Raw genomic sequence first — 20190 nt, 5'->3', positions numbered from 1 at the left:
TAGGCACAAAGGCAAATTTGATCTTAGGTTACGTTTGCAACTTAGTGGTGAACTTAAACTAAATATAAAAGGTATCTGGATGGGTTAAGTCTTTGATCAATCTTGCACACATAATACATGGATCACAAACCCAGGAACTTCATTAAAAGAGTAAATGAATGTCAGGTGACTAGGGAAAAGGTCTAATGCACTGGGCATGCCTTGCGGATAATTGTTTCAGACTAGAACTCAGATTAATTAAAATAAAAGATGACTGCATGATTTTAGTAATAGAGTTTGACCCTTAGGTTGCTGAAAACATCCTTCAATTAAGCAGTCTGAATCACAGTCTTCAAAAAACCTAGAAAAGGTAGGACAGATTCTGACCTGAGTCATTTGGTGAAACACTGATGAGATCTTATTAAATGAGTGAAGTCGTAATGACATAAATCCAGAGCAAGACATATCGGCATGAGTCCCTCCGTGGGCATATTGACACTGTACCATGAATCATAGCACAGTTATTCCTAGGCTAGTAGACCTCAATGTTTCTGAGTCTTTATGGCTCAGAGAACGATTGTGCAGTACTACTAGGTCAGGTCTGTCTGTTGACAGAACACCACAGCCAGGCCAGAAACCTTTTTAGATGGATTTTTCAGTTCAGAGGCAGCATTGCCTGCTTGCTGCCAGGCTGCTTTCAAGTTGGATCCTGCTCAGCTAAGATCTCTGCAGCATGGTCCCCAGAATATCAAATGCCAAGCGTATTGTAGCTGAAGACAGTTTGGGGGCTCCCTGTACCCACCACCACAAGACTGTGGAAGGGAACAGGTATTTTAGTGACAGCCTCAACAGCCTGATTCAGATTTTGCATAGTTTAACTCTGTTGACTTGAAAGGACTTATTCATCTATAACGCCAGTGTAATAAACAGGACAATCTGTCCTGAAGGTTACATAGCTTTCACAGCCAAGCATTTTGCAGGGTAATTTTGGGACAAAACAGGTCTTGTCTGGATAAGAACTGACATAGGACACTGCTGATCCAAACTTCTGTGGAACATCAGGCTGACACGTTACCTAAACCAAGAACACTGAGAGAAATTAGAACTACTCTTGCAAAAGTAGTCACTTGTTAAAAAATGCCCAACAATGACCCAGCACATTTGTCAGGATGTGCTATGATTATACAGTAATAAATAGTACTTGACTCAATCAAATGTTAAATTGCTCTTCACTTTGTTGCCATTCAGTATGGCAACTGACAATCACATGCTGGATTCAGTATTGTGATTCCTAGGCTCAGTTCAGGCAGAACCTTGTCCTCTGCATTTTGAATCTAGCTCTATCATCTTCTCTAGGTACTGAAATACTAATGCTTGCATTTCCCAGCAGTGGATATGCACTAACAAATATAATTTACCTTACAAGACTTTCGTGTCCATTATAAACTTAAGAGGACATGAGTGTCCAGTTTCTGTGAAAACCAAAATTCTTTCTGGATTTGTTGCATTCTTTGGCTTTATATAAACATAAATAAGGAGAAAAAATCTTAGATTAAATAGCTGAATAAGAATTTGCAGGAAAGAGTATGTATTGCATGCTGTGATAGGCAACTGTTTATAATGTTATGCTGTCTAATCTAGCTGTCTTTTGAAAAAAGTTCAGTTACACCTAAGTAAAAAAATAAACTAAATCAAATCACTGGTATAGCTTAAGTGAAGTAAAAAGCTTATCGGAGGGAGGATTCATGCCTAAGGCATTTCATCACCCATCAGACTAATTGTAGACATTGATTCTTTGTGAGAAACAGTACAAAATTTAACTGAAGAGTATAAGGATTCCTCCTCTCAAGTATTCTGTGTTTCTGAAGAAACAGATTTCCTCTCTTATTGAAGACAGGATGTGTAGCACCTTTGGATAGTTCCTTGTACTCTTTTGAAATGCCAGAAAATACAAAACCAAAACAAAGATCTCTCCCTTACAATGCAGTTCCTTGAATTGCTGCTTAAGATTAGTGCATGATATAGGGACGTCAGGATTACCTTTCGTGCAAAGTGGGAGACTCGGTATGGATTCTTCTGTTGCTGATAATGGCAGCAAGAGTTCAGGATAAAAACTTTCAAGTACATCTAGAAACATATGAACTCTTTGTTCCTCATGAGTCACTATGATCTGCTGCTAAAAAAGTGCAGTTCAAGCTTTTTTTGAGGCACTCTGGAGACTCTGGCTTGAATCCTGCGGTCTTGGAATCAAACCTCTGAGCTGTCGCTGGTGTAATTACATGGTAGCATCATTGGTTCATTGCTGCCCGACTCCTTTGTGGCTTCCTTCTTCTCAGAATTTTGTTTCCATTTTAGCAGCAAAATGATGATTGCAATTAAGCAGATGGCAAGGAAAACGGCAGCAGCTCCACCAATGATTGTGACTATACTGACCCCTGCACTTTGGTTACTCAGCTCCCTGGGGAGAACGCCATTGACCGCAACCTCCCTTTGAGGACCCTGTTTCTTGCTGGTGCGATCTAGTGCTATGTGCTGTATGTTTGTTCCTCGGTTGTTTTCTGCGCCAATGTCTTTTGCAAGTTCTGGGTCCTGCTCAACTCCCCTCTTCTGACGTCTCTGTGTGGACGCTCCTGGGCTCCCACCACTAAAGAGCGAGTGGTACTGGTGCTCCACGCTTCTTTTGCCAATTCCGCGGTTAGCATTCTCTTTTGAACGTACAGTGTAGATTGTATGGACGTACCATTCCCTACCCAAAGACACCTGGAAAGACACAATTTTTTGCATTTAAACATACACATACACAATCTGGACAGCACTACACACAGAGGAAATCAAACACCATTCTGAATTGATTGCCTGGACAAGTACTTTCAAAATCATGCACAGATAACCCCCCTCTATGTGCCAGTGTACACCAGAGAAGTCGTGTTTTCTGCCAAAATTTTAAGATGTGGTAGTCTCCATTCCTCTCCACGGCCAGACTCTACGGCTCTCAAGTGCAGATGAAGAAGCATAGCCTTGGCATTCTTTTGGTAGTACCGATGGCCATACAAAGAACCTCAGCTGTTAGCAGGCTGCAGAAGAGGACCTTCCAGGCTCAATCTGCCAGCTGACTAGGCCCTGGCTGTGGCTCTATTTCTATCTTAACATAAGAAAACAATTTTTTACTATGAGGATGGTTGAACATTGGAACAGGGAGTCTGTGGAGTCTCCATCCTTGGAGATATTCAAAATCCAACTGGACACGGTCCTGGGCAACCTGCTTTAGGTGACCCTGCTTTGAGCAGGGGGTGGGAACAGACAATCTCTGGAAGTCTCTGACAACCTCATCTGTTCTGTGATTGCATGATTCTCTGCAGTCTACGTGAGATGATCTATCTTACTTGAATTTGCCTTTTCTTTTCTGGATGCATAATAAATTTGTCCTCCACAAGGTCCAGTAAGATTGTCTGAATATTGTCTTAAAGCTACTGGTTGATAACTTCAATGGCTGCTGCCAAGTTCTGTTATTGTGAGAAATATCACATGTTCTATTTTACTCTTGTTTTACCAAATCTTTCTCAGGACATACTGTTGTTTGTTTCTTCATATTCTCATTCTTTTGACAGAATGAGGACCAAAATTCACTGCATTATTGGAAATGGATTATTCATATAAAAAATGAGATTTCATTTTCACGTGGGCAGATTATGAAACCCTTTTTATACTGGTAAGTAGGCTGTTCTCTTAAATATTCCATTGCTTACAATGAGACGTTTAATGCTGAAGTGGCCAGGATTCAGTGGGATTAACGTCTCCCCAGTATTTTTTCTACTAATTTATACACTTGAGTTTTGCATGCAGTTTTGCAAATACTAAAGAGACAAATAATGAAGAGACAACTCCTGGCCGGGTTATACAAATTAAAGGGATGAATGTACACAGTTGAAGGATTATCACAGAATCACAGAATGGCAGGGGTTGGAAGGGACCTCTGGAGATCACCTAGTCCAACCCCCCTGCTAAAGCAGGGTCACCTAGAGCAGGTCGCACAGGATCGTGTCCAGGCAGGTTTTGAATATGTCCAGGGAAGGAGACTCCACAACCTCCCTGGGCAGCCTGTTCCAGTGCTCTGTCACCCTCAATGTAAAGAAGTTTTTCCTCATGTTGAGGCAGAACTTCCTGTGCTCCAGTTTGTGCCCATTGCCCCTTGTCCTGTCGCTGGGCACCACTGAAAAGACCCTGGCTCCATCCTCTTGACACCTGCCCTTTAGATATTTATAAGTGTTGATAAGGTCCCCTCTCAGTCTTCCCTTCTCCAAGCTGAAGTGCCCCAGGTCTCTCAGCCTTTCCTCGTAGGAGAGGTGCTCCCGTCCCCTCATCATCGTAGTAGCCCTCCGCTGGACTCTCTCCAGTAGTTCCCTGTCCCTCGTGAACTGGGAAGGCCAGAACTGGACACAGAACTCCAGATGTGGCCTCACCAGGGCAGAATAGAGGGGGATTATAACCTCCCTCGACCTGCTGGCTACGTACTTCTTAATGCACCCTGGGATGCTATTGGCCTTCTTGGCCACAAGGGCACATGGCTGGCTCACAGGTAACTTTCAGTCTACCAGAAGTCCCAGGTCCTTCTCTGCAGAGCTGCTCTCCAGCAGGTTGACCCTTAGCCCGTATTGGTGCATGGGGTTATTCCTCCCCAGGTGCAGGACCCTACACTTGCCCTTATTGAACCTCATTATGTTCCTCTCCACCCAGTTCTCCAGCCTGTCCAGGTGTCGCTGAACAGCAGCACAGCTTTTTGGCGTGTCAGCCGCTCCTCCCAGCTTTGTGTCATCAGCAAACTTGCTGAGGGTGCACTCTGTCCCTTCATCCAGGTCATTGATGAATATGTTGAATAGGACCAGACCTAGTACTGACACCTGGGGAACACTGCTAGTCACAGGCCTTCAGCTAGACTTAGCACTACTGATCACAATCGTCTGAGCTCTGTCCTTCAGCCAGTTATCAATCCACCTCACTGTCCACTCGTCTATCCCACAATTCCTAAGCTTACCTATGAGGATGTGGTGGGAGACAGAGCGAAAAGCCTTGCTGAAGTCGAGGTAGAGAATATCCACTGCTCTCCCCTCATCCACCCAGCCAGTCATGCCATCACAGAAGGCTATCAGGTTGGTCAGGCATGATTTCCCCTTGGTGAATCCATGCTGACTACTCCTCATAACCTTCTTTTCCTCCACCTGTTTCGAGATGACATCTAGAACGATCTGTTCCGTCACCTTTCCAGGGATGGAGGTGAGGCTAACTGGTCTGTAGTTCCCCGGATCCTCCTTCTTGCTCTTTTTGAAGATTTCCCATGCTGTGTGCATTGGTGCGTAAGCATTTCAGGAAGGGAGTTGAGCATACGGATTTCGGCCTTGAGGGGTGGTAGGCCTTTTGGTTCTCAGAAATACTAGTATGCTGCCCCACTACTACTAAGCTACTATCCCCAGGTGTCTCTCTGTCAGGTCTAGATACACCCCCATCCCCCTTGGAATCTAGTTTAAAGCTCTCTCAATGAGCCCTGCTAACTTTCATCCCAGAACCCTCTTCCCCCTATATGATAAGCTTTTCCCATCTGCTGACAGGAGGCCTGGCGTCCTGAAGATCAATCCATGATCAAAGAACCCGACGTCCTGTCAGTGGCACCAGTCTCTGAGCCAGGCATTAGTTGTCAACTTCAAGGCTTTCCAGTGCTTAGATGTTTCACAATGTGCAAGTTTGCAAGGAAAGAATTACACAGAAAACACTACCAACTAGCTTTTGATGAAGATCACTATAAACGCTTATGATTCTTTTATTTTTTGTCTTTGGCAAGTGAGATATGAAGCAATAAAACAATGCTGTGTAAAAAGAAACTTATCAAGTTCTTAGAAGAAATGCATAAGAATAATTTGTATTTCTCCTTAGATTGTGGAATTAAGCAAGAGAAAAGCATAGTACCCCATAGAAATCTCTTAATAAGTACTCCAAATCTTGTATCTAGAATTTTTTAAGCATTTATAATCCTGTTTGACTGTCACTGGAATCAGAATAAATCTTTCTACTGGCTTCAGTATGACTTAGTGCCAACAACACTTACTGTGCAAGCATTTCTTGATTTAGTACTCTTGCTAACAAGCTACAGAAATCATACCTGAAATAGAGGAGTTGAGTCTACTTTAAATCCATCAGAGCCTGGCTGTTTAACTAATGGAATTGCTTCAGGATCATCTATTGCAAGTTTTGCGTTAAAAAGCACATTTCCAAAACTTGTGGCTTGCGTCTCCGGCTGAGCTTTGTCCTACATGGTCACGGAGGGAAAAAAAAGTTTGTAGAATGCAAAGTCATTGCTTCTAGGAAAAACAGTTTTAATATTTATATGCAATGTATAATTTACACATGCTATTTTATGCAATCCAGTGTAATATCAAGAGAAAATACACGAGAAGTCATTGTGGTCACATCTGACTTGTACTAACTGCTATTTAATCTCTTGCCTGAAGACTTTTTAGTTGAAATATAAGGAGGAAACACTAGAGAACAACCATAGCTACATTTCTAAAATAAAAAAAAAAGATACATAAAGGTGGTCTGAAACAAAATTAAGACATCTATTTCCCAGTTTAAAGGAGATACCTTTCATTTCTATTAACAGACATTCATATAAATTAGTTTAGACAATTAGATAATTATCTTACTTAAAGTTAACTCTCTAAAAGTTTGGCATCAGGTTTGTAGTCATCTAGGCTTAGTCTATAATTATTTCCAGAAGGACAATCATTTCAGATATTCTAAGCCAGCTTTAGAGGTATCTCTCCCTATTGACTACAGAGGCAACCTGGATGACTCATTCCAGTCCTTAGCTCGCGTGTCTCCCAAGACTCCCTCTATGGTCAATGGATATAGACAATGCAGAGGAAAAGTCTATCTTGGGGTTGTAACTTAGGTCAAACTCTAAATTATGAGAGTCTCCAGAAAGACAAAGAATAGAACCACGAGGGAGAAAGGTAAGATAGTGCCTTCATCAGCCCATGCTAGCCTGGATCTCAGGTCAAAAATCAGGTGCCATCGAGAACATTTTAAAGAACAGCTGGTTTTGGATAAAAAAGAAGTTAGAAAAAAAAATAAAATATATAAATGCTTCCTCCCAGAATTAGAACACTTACCACAATCTTAAACCTGTACAGAAGGGATGGAGAATCAGCAAGGCACCCATATTCAGTGTTGGACGGATTGTATTTGGGTACATATCCATCAGCTCCTGTGCACAGGAAAACTTTCTCGATGCTACAGTAGAAGGAGTCACCCAAATTCTGCACTGGATCCACCATCACCCGACCATATATGATATCACCTGTAAACAGTGCACATAGTTCACATCTTATTACACTGGAACATTTAGCACAGTACTGAGGCTAAGTTAATAAGACTAGTTAAGAAGCTTAGTGCAGTGTAATGTGACTATATCCAGAGACACTTTGCTACCCAATTTCCTCTGTAGGGGTTGTCAAAGGCTGTGATCAGAGTGCACACTCTTCCATGCATTCTGGGCCACATAATAGCAGTAGAAGGTCATTTGCTGTTGCTATATCCTGAACCAGTTCAGGGACTGCTTTAATTCTGAGCTATACTGGACTCTTCATTCAAAAAGTGACTTAAAGAAACATTATGCACTCCTCTGCACCAGATCAGGGTGTAGGCTTGGCCATCTGACAATGCACTTTGTTGAAGAGATGTTCTTTTTTATGTCAGTAGAATCCTGTTCAGGCTGTGTAAGAGTTTACTTATATTTGGTCAGACTGGCATACTGTGCAAGTGAGCTGAACATTATGAAAAGTCACAGAGACATTTTCTGAGACTTGGCTCCCTACTGTGTAATTGCATTTCAGCTGTCTGATAAGTTTAAGATAAGACATGCTTGCCAGGCCCATACAAATAACCTGGGCCATTGCTACGAAGGCAAGAAAAGTATATTGTGTGCAATGGTCAGATATGTGTGTCAGAAAGTGGTTAGGAAGGTTGAGAATCTGGAGAAGGAAAGGAGAAATGTTGGGTTGCTTTTACAACAGTTTGGAGCCACTGGAGACTTTGGAGAGACCAGCTACCTGCTGTTCAAGAGAATGTGCAAATTCATCACAAAGGAGTCTTGTATTCAAGGTGCTGGTGCTCAAATAAATAGGCAAAAGGGGCACATGAGGAAAGCAGAGGAATGAAGTGACTGCTTATGTCCACTGACAGCTGTATCAATTGAATCAGTCTTCCCACTCCCAGCCTCCTCAGTGAAGGACAGGGGGAAGGGAGAAAGCCTTGATGCTGTGCAAGCACTGTTCAGTAGTAGCCAAAATGTTGGCATGTTATCAACACTGCTCTAGCCACAGATGCAAAGCACAGCACAATAGTGGCTCCTATTAAGAAAGTCCCAGTCAGACCCAGCACGCCCACCCACCACAAAAAGACTGTGTAATATTCATTTATCAATTAGGAATGTTCTTAATATCAGCCAACATTTATAAAGTCCTCAGCTTATGAGAAATAGCACCAGTACTGTAACACTCAGGCATAAGTTTCACTGCAGATTGGCCAACAGCTCTGATGTAAACCACCATGTCGGAAAGGCAAATGCAAAAGAACACAAACAGCAAGCCCAAACCTTACTCCTATTTTGTTTTGCCTGAAACGGGATCCTGATAGTGCAGAGCACTTGTTAAATGTGCATGATCTGTGTGCAGTTAATACCTTCTGAGAAAGCAACATCACTTTCTTGCCCAAAGCCCATTGAGCCATCAGATAGCCACAGTGTCTTTTTGGAGAGAAGGAACATCTGGGTATTCAAGCTGAACTCAGCAGCCACTGGGTCACTGACCTAAAACACAACAGCATAAGGCTCTTCAACAATTATTCTTTAATGACTCTTAAAACACAGCGTGATCATCTCCCAATGTACATCATTATTTACTATCTTCGCACACCTATGTGCAATAGTACAGTTTAACCAAAATGATTTCTTTGCACTAGACGCATATTGCTGTATGTTTTACATGCAAACAACCTTTGGGTTATCTGCCTCTGTGATAGCTGACAGGATTCTACGTTAGTTTCTTCCCACCACATTTTTTCAAATTCCAGCCAAGGAAGTGCCCAGGGCAACTTTTGTGTGGGGGTAACATGAGGGAAATATTTCCCCCAGTAACTTGTCTCCCTCTGACTCATCACAGCCTGTTTTCTCTATCCCATTTTCATTTGTACACCCAAGTCCCACCTCTGCTTCTGATCTTCTGCCAATTATTTGAAAGTACACATTGCTGAGGAATTATTTGTAAGTGTCAGTTCTTCTGATGCGCTGCAGGAGATCAGATCATGCATGTGAAAATACACCAAACCATTTGAACATCTTTTTTATGTTAATATTTATCTTTATATATTAGGCACAGATATCTATGGCTCTTCCTTGATTACACTACAAGAATAAAATAAATCAATATTATCAGCAGTAAGTTCTTATTGGGCCATATAACATAAGTCAGAAGGCAAATTACACAGGGACATGGTATCACAAAAGGGAAAGAATATAGTGAACAGAAAAATTGAGGAGAGCCCAGAGTTCAAAAAGATGCAGTGTACCTGAGGAAACAATGTGGAAGATGGACAGATTAAAAAAACCCAACAAACCAACCAAATAAGAGGCCACTAAACAAATGAAAAAATGCTAACACACACACACACACACATGTATATTTATGTATATATATGTATATGTGTGTGGAAAGGAAGGAAGAAAAACAGAAAAGAAAACATTCTTGCTGGCTTATGGATGAAGGGCTGATGGAAGGAGATATAACAACATCAACAGAAACTACTGTTGCAAGTTATACAGCTGACACATTCACTCTTCTTCAAACCCCGTTTTCACAATAGAGTCCCAAAACTATCAAAGCAACAGGATTTGGCAAGAAGAACGTAGAACTGAAATATTTTTATAAACCCACTGCTACTCTTCAGAAAGAGGAACCCTACCCCAACAGCCTTTTCACATAAATAATAATTAAAAAACCCCCATTTCCATACTCTTGGAATGCTTCCTTCTAAATGTCTGAGATTCAGGCTATTGGATTGCAGTCCCACAGCTTCAAACACCTGACTGGCACAACTGGTTTCCAGCTGTGGTTCTGAAAGAGAATCAAGCATGGCCTCATCAAGCTCTTCCTGGGCAGAGTAAACGTCAACTGAATAGGAAACAAGAAATGTGTATTCAGCTAAAGGCACTGGACTTCAGCCACACAGTTTACAACAATGGTAAGAGCAGTGGCCTGGGTAAATACTATGCATATAGCTACAAATACATCTCATAGGCATCCTGTTCTAAGTGACCATTTTTATTTCACTTTTACGTGTAAGTCTCAGTGCTGCCAACAGCTGACACATAGCTGTTATTTATTACAGTAGTTTAAATGTAATTATTTGAAGCATTTTAAACAAGAGTTCTAAAAAATTAATCTGTGAGGATCTGCTGGGTGAGAAGAGTACTGTCCATTTATTCTATCAGCTCCGCATATGGATGATTTGGGGCAATGCAGATCACTCATGGTAGACATCCCCACTTCCATGGGATGAAAACCCATGAGATACTTGGTACCTCAAGAAGCAGAGAGCTCTTGAGATTGGTCCATCCCAGGGCAGAAAGTATCCTGATTATGGAAGCGCTTCTGTCAGGAAATAGTCACGCACATTTAAAGAAAGGAGATGCTGAAAGGACTGGGATAAAACAGAGCTTGGAGGCTGAATGCTGTTCATGTTCAGGAAATCCCAGAGCGAGACAGTCATAATACAATCCTCACTAGTGTTCCAGGCTACCTGTTTCCCTCTTCAGAGGCCACAGAGAGAGAAAAAAGGAGAGGGGCAGATACATGGTAAAGAAGGAAATATTGAACCGAAATCTCCAGAAGGGAGACACCAAATATATTGTCTTGTTTGATTCTTAAAATGGTCCTTCACTGGTTAACAGTGGAAACAATTGTGAAGGAAATTAGAACAAACTTTCCAAGAAAAGAAAAGTCCCATATTTAAAAGCCCAAGAAGATAATTCAGTACAGCACCTGGAGCACTAGATTAAGAATTGGGAAAAACAATTCCTGTCCTGCTCCATCATTTCATCATTAGACTGTACAGTCAAAGTCATTTTGGTCCCGTTGTGACACTTGCACTCACTGACTATAGAATCACAGAACGGTTTGGGCTGGAGGGTATCTTTAAAGATCACCCAGTTCCAACCCCCCTGCCATGGGCAGGGACACTTTCCACCAGACCAGGTTGCTCAAAGCCCCATCCAGCCTGGCCTTGAACACTGCCAGGGAGGGGGCAGCCACAGCTGCTCTGGGCAACTTGTTCCAGTGTCTCACCACTTGCATTGTAAAAAATGTCCTCCTTATGTCCAATCTAAATCTACCCTCTTTCAGTTGCCCCTTGTCCTGTCACTACAGCCCTTGGTAAAAAGTCTCTCTCTGTCTTTCTTATAAGCCCCCTTTATATATTGGGAGGCAGCAATAAGGTCTCCTTGGCTGATTCTCTTCTCCAGGCTGTACAACTCCAACTCTCTCAGCCTTTCTTCACAGGAGAGGTGTTCTGGGCCTCTGGCCATTTTGTGGCCTTCCTCTGGACCCATTCTAGGAGTTCTATGTCTTTCTTGCACTGGGGACCTCAGGACTGGATGCAGTGGGCCTGTGTAAGGTATTGGGTGTTTCCTAGTCTAAAGGACCAGTATCACAGTCTGACCTTTCATGTTCATTTCTCTGGCGTTTGTTTCTTACTTCTAAGACAATGGATACCAATGCTTATTCAGTTTTGCGGAACGACTAGAGGTAAAGTGCTAGATACTGCCTACTGAATTTGTGCTACTGTACTGCTGCTAATTGCTGCTTTTTCGGACTTGCTTTATGTCCATATTGTCTTTCAATGTATGATCACAGGGAACAATATCATGGGCCACAGAATTTCCTGAATTCCTTTTACTATGAGTATCTCAAGAAAAAGAGCTTGTCTTGGTTTGAAAATTGCTGGTGATTGCCTGGCCACAGTCCTTGGCGATTACGAGACTGTTAAAATTTTTCTCCTTATGCCTATTTTGAACTGATGTACCCAAAGCTTCTATATACTCTACTATTAAAGCTTTATCTGATATAATGACCCCTGTAGTACTCATTTATTCCAAGGCAGTTTTTAGTCTTAATTATAGTCTTTAGTTCTTAGCCGTAGGCTTCTTCCAGGTAAGAGTTATGTCTCTCCCTAGGCTACTTTGCTCATTTTGCAATGATTTTTGCAGCTTTTTGGAATTTTCTTTGAATTATCAACGTCTTCTTGTTTATACTGGGACCAGACACAAGCTGAGATTTAGCATTGCTGTGAACTGCTTTAGAGTTCCTAGAAGCAGATTAGAAATGCCAGACAAAAGCTGAAGTGCTGAACTAGTCTAAATTCCCCTCACCCCCTCCATTCAAACCTTTTCAAAATGTTTTTCTGGTTAACTCTGAGAAGGCAGGTTTTGTGTCAGATCATGTATCATCTCTCTGCTTTGCCAGGACTTAATGCCGCATCAGGAATCCTCTGTTCTCCCATGGCTGGCATAACGCCAAATGAAAGCACAAAGACAGCATATATTCCCTTGTGTACTCTGGCTAATTCAACAGAAAAGTGATTGTGTATTCCTGACTGATTCGGATCGGATTTATACTGTAAGATGATTTAATAGCATACGTCTATACTATTAATGAGCATGAAACCACAGCCACACTGTTCCAGTATTAGTTGTATTGGCTCCAAATAACAGAAATTATATTACTTCCTCCTTATACATCCCAAGGTCACGCTAGCCCTTTTGATAACACTGTAAACTGGCAGTTTATGTTCTGTTAATTATCCAACATGACCCCCAGATTTTTTTCAATCAATGCTTTTACAGTAGAGTCCATTTCTCAGTGTTTTGTTCCCAACTACAGAGCTTTACAGCTGGGCTTTATGAAAAGTATGCTGTTTGCTTGTTCCCATGTTACCATATGATCCATCTTGCTACGGGTGGGACTTGTCTCACTCACTTTTGTGAGTCTTGAAACTAAGCGTTTTACCAGCGTTGCTATCTACACTTCCTCTATAGTCAGTGAAGGAAGTCCTACCTTAGGACTGAATGAATCTTTCTCTGGAGGTCCCACTTTTAATACCAGAGACCTAGCTCTGATCTTTGTGTCAGATGAAAACCTTCTGACAATAGTTTTATATTTTACTAATTATCAGATAAAACTATTTCATACCAAAGCCAGCAGACAAGTAAAGAATTCCCAAAGGTTAGTTCATATCACAGTAACTGTCCGCCAAACCAAGGTCAATGAGCTTCCCACTGGCTAAAAGACTGGTCATTCATTGAGGACAAAAAAACAGTTGTGCTCCTACATTAGCCTTTCCTAGCTGGATAAAACTGGTTAAATAGAAGGAGAGGTGCTGTCCCATCAATTTAGGAACTGGATTGTTTATAAGCAAGTAAAATCAGTTTCTAGCATTATCATTACAAGACCAACAAAGCCAACCTGGGAATCAAACCAAAAAGGAAACATGACGAAGGCATCACTGGGGTGGTACCTGCTGGAATCGGATATCCAGATCAAATGTGATAGGCTCTCTAGGATTGCAGATCACTGGAAGACTGTACTCCTGATGTGGAGCTGTAGTACAAGCTATCAGCTTCACAGTGTACATTCCAGAATAGTCTCGAACCTGAAGAGAGAGAAAGAGCTGTTCCACCAACATCCTAACTAATATGCTGGGGCAAAAGAAGACACAGTGAAGGCTGAGGTTTTACCGCAAAATCTGAAACAAAGCTCCACTGTTGTACTGGCTGGTTGTACGTTGGCTCACTTCGGACAAGGTTGAGGCTAAATGTCAGGCCTGGATGATCAGCTGACATAACCATGGAAGTTAGAGATGAAGCTAGAAACATGACAAGAGACAGATTTAGTGTTTCATTGCTAACTCTCAGAGCCTGAAAGACATTCCCAATAATTCATAAACCATAATGCCATAGTTGACGTTAATACCTTTACAGGGCACTGGGCTTTATTAATGGAAACCAACAAAATCAATTATAGTCAACACAGCTGGGCCCCCTTGATTCTTGTTCAAGTGTCTATTAAACAGTTGCTTTTTGGGCTACACAACTAGAACTGTATGAAGATTAAATTTAACAGACAGGCAAAACAGTGAGAGTGGAATGGCAAAGACCTATAATCCCTCCTGTTTTAAACTTGGAATGTCAGCCCAGGGAACACAAAATAATTTCTCTTAGCAATGTAACTCTTTTGGCTCTGCCTGATAGGCAAAACTTAACATGCTAGAGGACAGCTGTCCTCTAGAAAAAGTAGAAGCACTAAGAAGGAGTTTTATAGATTAATAGAACTGAGTTAAACTAAAAGAGATTTCTTAAAATTATTTTTTCCCTTCTCATTATTGTTCAGCAGATTTAATTTAGTTAGATAATCTTTTCCATGGCCAGCATTCATGCTCAGATTTATGTCTGTAGACAGTCTTACACTTGTGGTTATTCTGAATAAAGGCAGTGGGGTTTGAACAGATTAAATGGCAGGATCAGGTCCTCAGCAATGACTAATTGAATGGCAGTGAGAATGTTTTATTAACAGAATGATACAATGCTTATACAAGATCTTTTCTTACTTTCTGAATAAGGTCTAAATAACTTAGAAGGGCTTCAAGTTAGAAAAGAAATTTTAAATTCCTAAGGCAACATAAGTAAATAGCTAATCATAGCTTTTGGATTAAAAAAATGTATTTATAGATCCCTAGTGGACAGAACATCTTTCATAAATCAGGCTCTTGAACAAGTGCAACTATCTGCTTTCCATCAGATTCATGCATATTTCATTAAGTTTGACAATCTGAATACAGTCACCAATGACAAGTAAGAAACCCCAAGTAGAGGAAAAATCCTTATCTGAAGAGCACAGTACATAAAAAAATCATTTATCAGCTGCAGAAGTAAGAAAAATTAATAGTACAAAACTTGGGATGGATGTCTTTGTTTCTATAGTACTGCTGAAGTGTAGATTAAGCTTACCAGGATGGGACATCACAAACAGACCATGAAACCGGGCTTCAGTCTTGAAGTTGACAACCAAGCGCCCCTCTTCACTAATCCGCATGCTGGTTGGGTACAGGGAACCTGGCAGCAGAAGCCAGTTCACAAGGTTTATTCCACTTGCAGATGACAAATAAATCACACTCCTATGAAACACCAGCCCTGCTCTCTCATTTCCCCTTGTCGTGTCACTTGTTCGGGAGGGGGCCTGCTGGTTACCTTTTGGCTTTAGGCTTGACTGCTTTACAGCTTTACACAGAACTTATGTTGAACAATTATATGTATCTAGAGGTATGGAAATTAACTTGAAACTAGTTAACTCTTCCCTGCCCAGGAAAACAGCTGGTCATTGTGCAAGGCTGTAGAGTGAGAAAATACTGCCCAAGTCAGATTGGGATATGTTGGGGGTCTACCCTCCGCTACCTCACTGTGTTATCACATTTTTTGTGCTGGCTGTTTTCAAAGGGAGCTGCCAAAATTCAGCATCTCCACCAGCTTCTTAAACAGAGAAATAAAAAATTAAAGCATCAAAACCAGGAAAATGGTGGCACAGATGCACCACATAACTGCTGAGACTGAGGATTAGATCTGTTTGTTATTCAGTGACTAGTACATCATATGATTTGTGGCATGTGGCTTATTCTTTAGGCATTGCATGACATGTGCTTCATTCTTCATGCACTGTAGATTCCCCTTGCCACTCCTCATTTCCTGCTCTGAACATGAGGACAGAAATTGCATAGCTATGACTTCTGTAGTTCATATAAGGAGTTTGCAGAAACAAAAAATGGTTTTATATTCGCTGGAGTCCTGAAATTGTGTCAGTGCACATACATAATTATAGCTGGTGCCTGTATTCTACCTTAGGTTGAGACAGATATGGAATATCTGAAGCTTAATGCTGTGAAACAGTAGATTTGCCTAAATAGAACAAAGCAGCATATAGGTGTAACTATACATTTTAATCATTATATACTTCTGTATCTTTTGAACGTTTCACAATTAATGTTTTCAAAATATCAAAAGTTTCTGAAGCTGTACATTCATGTCCATAAAAAATGGTATCACTGAAAAGTTTCATTTTTTTTTTTTCATTATAGTGCAAACATCTTATTTGGTAACAGAATATGAATACATAGCGAATCTCGAGGTTCTGAGTAGAAATAAATGTGTTAATTTTTGCACCTGTACTTCAAACTTAAGACAAATATCTTTCTTTGTGGTAAAAGAACTGATGTCAACTTTACACGGTTTTCATAAACACCCCAGCAGAGGACTGTGAGTGCTAGGAAGGCAGATTGTTTGCAACTGATAATAAACGACATATTTTTTTTTTTTTTTCAGTATTAGATTGATTGAAAAAATCATCCTCCTACTGCATGCAAATTATATTCTTAGTAACAGAACATGAGTTCGATGCAAAGAAACCCAACTCCCACCTTGGAGCTCTGCTTCAGGTGGGCTACCGATCCCATCCTTCCACAGGATGGCAGTGTCATACACAAAAGTCAGCCGGAGCTCTGACTGTAGGTCGAAATGCTGCCAGCCTCCTACACCCACCGGGGAGTGGAAAACGTAAGAGACGTACAGGGGGACTCTCAGCGTGACATAGGACTGTACTAGGTTGAGAACCTATACAAAGAAAAATTATTTATTTAGGTTAGCGGTCACGAAAGGCAGCATTGCACAGATAATCTGAATGCAAGAGAAAGAAAAGGCAGAACTTGAAACAAATACTGCAACTGAATCAAATTCTCTCATTTTGCAAATTACAGATGAAGTGCAAAACACTACATTTCAATGGAATTCAGCTGAGCTTACATATATTCAAGTTCCATTTTTGTATTTCAAACTGAATATGTGTTCTGATAAAACATGAACCCCTCAATTTTGACTCTTCATTTCTGTTTAGGTTTTTTAAGTACATAAACAACACGGCTACAAATGAGGGCTTTAGAAAGTTTTCAAATACCCTTTTGCATTTGCTCTATCGTTGTGCCTTAACCAGCTCTTGCTTACACTCTTACATTATTATCCTCTAAGAAGCTCTTCTGGAAGACCCTGCATTTGCTCAGATGTCATTGCAAGACTGAGTCCTCAGATTGCACTTATTCATCTCTGGAACTATTTCTTCCTTTGTGCATGGGCAGTAACTAACACGCTGCATGCAAATACACAAATCATACTGTTTATCACTGTCTGGAAGAACTAAAAATAATACACAAGTTGATACAGATTTAAAAGTAGACCCTTTATGCATATATTGTACAAAAAAAAATTAGGACTATATTTGATTATCAGTCAGAGAATTACATATTCTTTATATATATTTTGATGAAAAAGTCAAGAACAGTGTCAGCAAACTGTCACCTCTTAAGATAGCTCTGACATGATACATGGATCCAAATCTTTCTGAAGACACTTTGCATTCATGTTTTGTTACAAATACTTTTTCATTCACATTTCTCTGATTAGAAGTGTGCAATCCAGATCCTTTAGAACATACTGGATTTCTTAGAAAGACACAGAAGGAAAGGCATTGAGATCATCTCCCAGTGGGAAACTTTTCAAAGGCATAAATGGTGTTGAACTTCCATTTACTTCCAACAGAAATTCCACATGTATATTTGTACATCTGAACATTTCCCTGGAGAGATTACCTTACAAGCTTCTGAACAGTCTTTCACACTATTAAAACCCCCCAACATTCAAAGAACTTTACAAGCTGAGTGAAAATGAAACTGTTTCTGAGTTCACCCACTGGCATGTCAGGGGGCTGAATGTTCATTACCTTACAGCTCCTTTACATTTCTGAATGCCAGACAAAACTTTTAGTAATACTATGAAACCACAAATTTGCTGCCTGCACTGACTAAATACTCTGAACTAATTAAGGAGTTCATTATGACAAAAGTTCGTAGTTGCCACAACTCACATTCACGTGTCGCACTCCTTGATCTACACACTATGCTACCAAAACTCTTTCCACATATATTGTTTGCTTTGTTCCATAAAATGTGCTAGCATTTGGACAGTCTGGAAACACCCACTGTCATGCAGTAAAGCAGCCTGGTAGATAATATGAGATGCCAGAGTTATTGATTATTTTATATTAATGCTTCTTTTTTGGTTTTACATAAAAAGAATCAAGAATTATTTGGAAGAAAAAAAGTGTTTTCTTCTCTGTATCTATTGGATGAGAAATTGAAGTTGGATAAAAATACCATTCTATAATCCTATTTAAGTTGTGAGTTTATCTCTGGGATACCTGCGTGTATTTCTGAGCAATTATTTCACACATGGATTTGCTAAATTGTTCCAAATAACAACACAGAATTCTCACTTCTATACAAAAAAAAATATAGCTATGATGCAACTGTACATTGCACCATGGTTTGCTTTTGATTCAGGAGTAACCTTGAACATTTGTCATTTCCTGGAACAGTATCAAGAAATACATTTGGTAGTATAACAAATGCGATACTAGTGAAAAGTCATCCCAGACAAATTATGTCGGCTTTTCTCTGTGTGCTTTTGTTCCACATCTGCATGTTGTACAGTAAGAATTAGATACTGAAGTCAAAGATTTGAAATTCAGTTTTCTCATGAGGAAGAGACAAAGGTACTTGGAATAAGATTTAGTACATGTCCATTATCCTCTTGAAAAGAAGCATACACAATGCTTAATGATAATGTAAAGGAGGACTAGAATATCACACAGGGAGAATTTAATGACCTCAAGGACTAGAATACTAGAAGTGAGATGAAATTCTATAGCATAAAGTATAAGGTAATGGAAACTAGTGACAGGGATTTCTGATAGAAATGAAAGACATTGGTTAGAAACAATAGATGGGAAAAAAGTTTGGTATGTGAGTTGATCACATCATAACTATGACCTTCCTACCCTCTCCATGTGATATGATCCTAAGATAAACCGAGGAATGGGATGGAAATTAGAAGCATGCATGCCATTATACCAAGCACTAGTGAGAGCTTATCTGGAACAGCTTTGATCATCCATGCTTGAAAAAGCCTAATTTGCATTGTAGACTGTATAAAAAGAAATCAACATAATCACAGGAATGGCAAAACTATCTGATGAGAAGAGACTAAAATAGCCAGGTTGTTTAGCCTAGTACAACAGAGGCTGAGAGGGAATAAGGATGCTGTCTATACATGTCAGGAGATGAAGTGCTGAGAAGAGCCACTGACGATGAAAGATGGTGCTGACATGGGAACAAACAGGCCTAAGATGGCCATGACAAACACAGCCTAGGAATCAGAAGAATTTCTGGTGGCATTCAACAAGAATAGTGAGGCCATGAAATCCTATTAGTTTTCAAGATTAAGTTTACTAGTGTTTGAACCACATTATATAGAGAGCTAAAGTAGCGGCCTGGACAGAGTGATCCACAAAACGCCTTCTAGCTCAGTGTCTTATGTCACCTCAAGTAAAAAGCCACCTTCTTTCAAAGATTTTCTTGATTTTGAAGTAGAGGGGTATCATCAACTCTTCACGTACACTGCACATAAAGCAACGGGGTTTGTAAGTCACATTTTAGGGTTTCCTTGCTTCTGTTCTACGGGAGCATAGTATTAGTGAGCTCAACTCATTTGTGCTGGTGGAAATCCAGCTGTAGGATCCCTTCTGGGGCAAATCTGCCTGAAACACTGCTCCTTTGCCATATGTTACCACTGCTCTGTGGTAAAATCTGAAACAATGGTGCCAAAGAATCGTCTCCACTTCTAGGACCCTAGAATTTAGAAGTTCTTCACTTTTAGCAAAACCCATAAGAGATGTCTGGGCTGCTTGCCCTAGCCTGGGAATTTATCCATGTACTTATGTCTATGCGCTTCCATCAGTATAGCTGCCCTTATGTGTGATTCATGGCATGTAGGAAGAGGAAGGAGTTCCTGATAAACCAGCTGATTGAGGTTTTACGCCCACAAACCCTTCTTCAGGCACTCATGGATTTGCAGGTGTGGAGGAAAAACTACAATACTGATAGCTGGAGAACTACTGAATGAATAGTTCTCTCCTTCCTAGCAGTAAATTAAAACTTAGAAGGGCCTCTCAT

At 40.5% G+C, this 20190-nt stretch overlaps 1 protein-coding gene across 1 annotated transcript in view; it reads right to left on the bottom strand.

The window, feature by feature from the left end:
* Positions 1-2226: 2226 nt before the first annotated feature.
* Positions 2227-20190, bottom strand: part of FREM2 (FRAS1 related extracellular matrix 2) — a 142872-nt gene continuing 124908 nt past the window's right edge. The window contains exons 17-24 of the mRNA XM_086481908.1: positions 16549-16741; positions 15089-15193; positions 13820-13947; positions 13600-13734; positions 8713-8839; positions 7143-7330; positions 6131-6277; positions 2227-2739 (exon numbers count right to left, since the gene is read on the bottom strand). Coding sequence (XP_086338034.1) covers positions 2227-2739; positions 6131-6277; positions 7143-7330; positions 8713-8839; positions 13600-13734; positions 13820-13947; positions 15089-15193; positions 16549-16741 — 1536 coding nt within the window. The remainder of the gene's footprint in view (positions 2740-6130; positions 6278-7142; positions 7331-8712; positions 8840-13599; positions 13735-13819; positions 13948-15088; positions 15194-16548; positions 16742-20190) is intronic.

Source organism: Leptosomus discolor, chromosome 1 (genome assembly GCF_034619465.1).
Source record: "Leptosomus discolor isolate bLepDis1 chromosome 1, bLepDis1.hap2, whole genome shotgun sequence".
In the NCBI taxonomy this organism is placed as follows: domain Eukaryota; kingdom Metazoa; phylum Chordata; class Aves; order Leptosomiformes; family Leptosomidae; genus Leptosomus; species Leptosomus discolor.
Note: the sequence above shows the minus strand (reverse complement) of the source record. Positions and strands in the feature narration are given on the sequence as shown.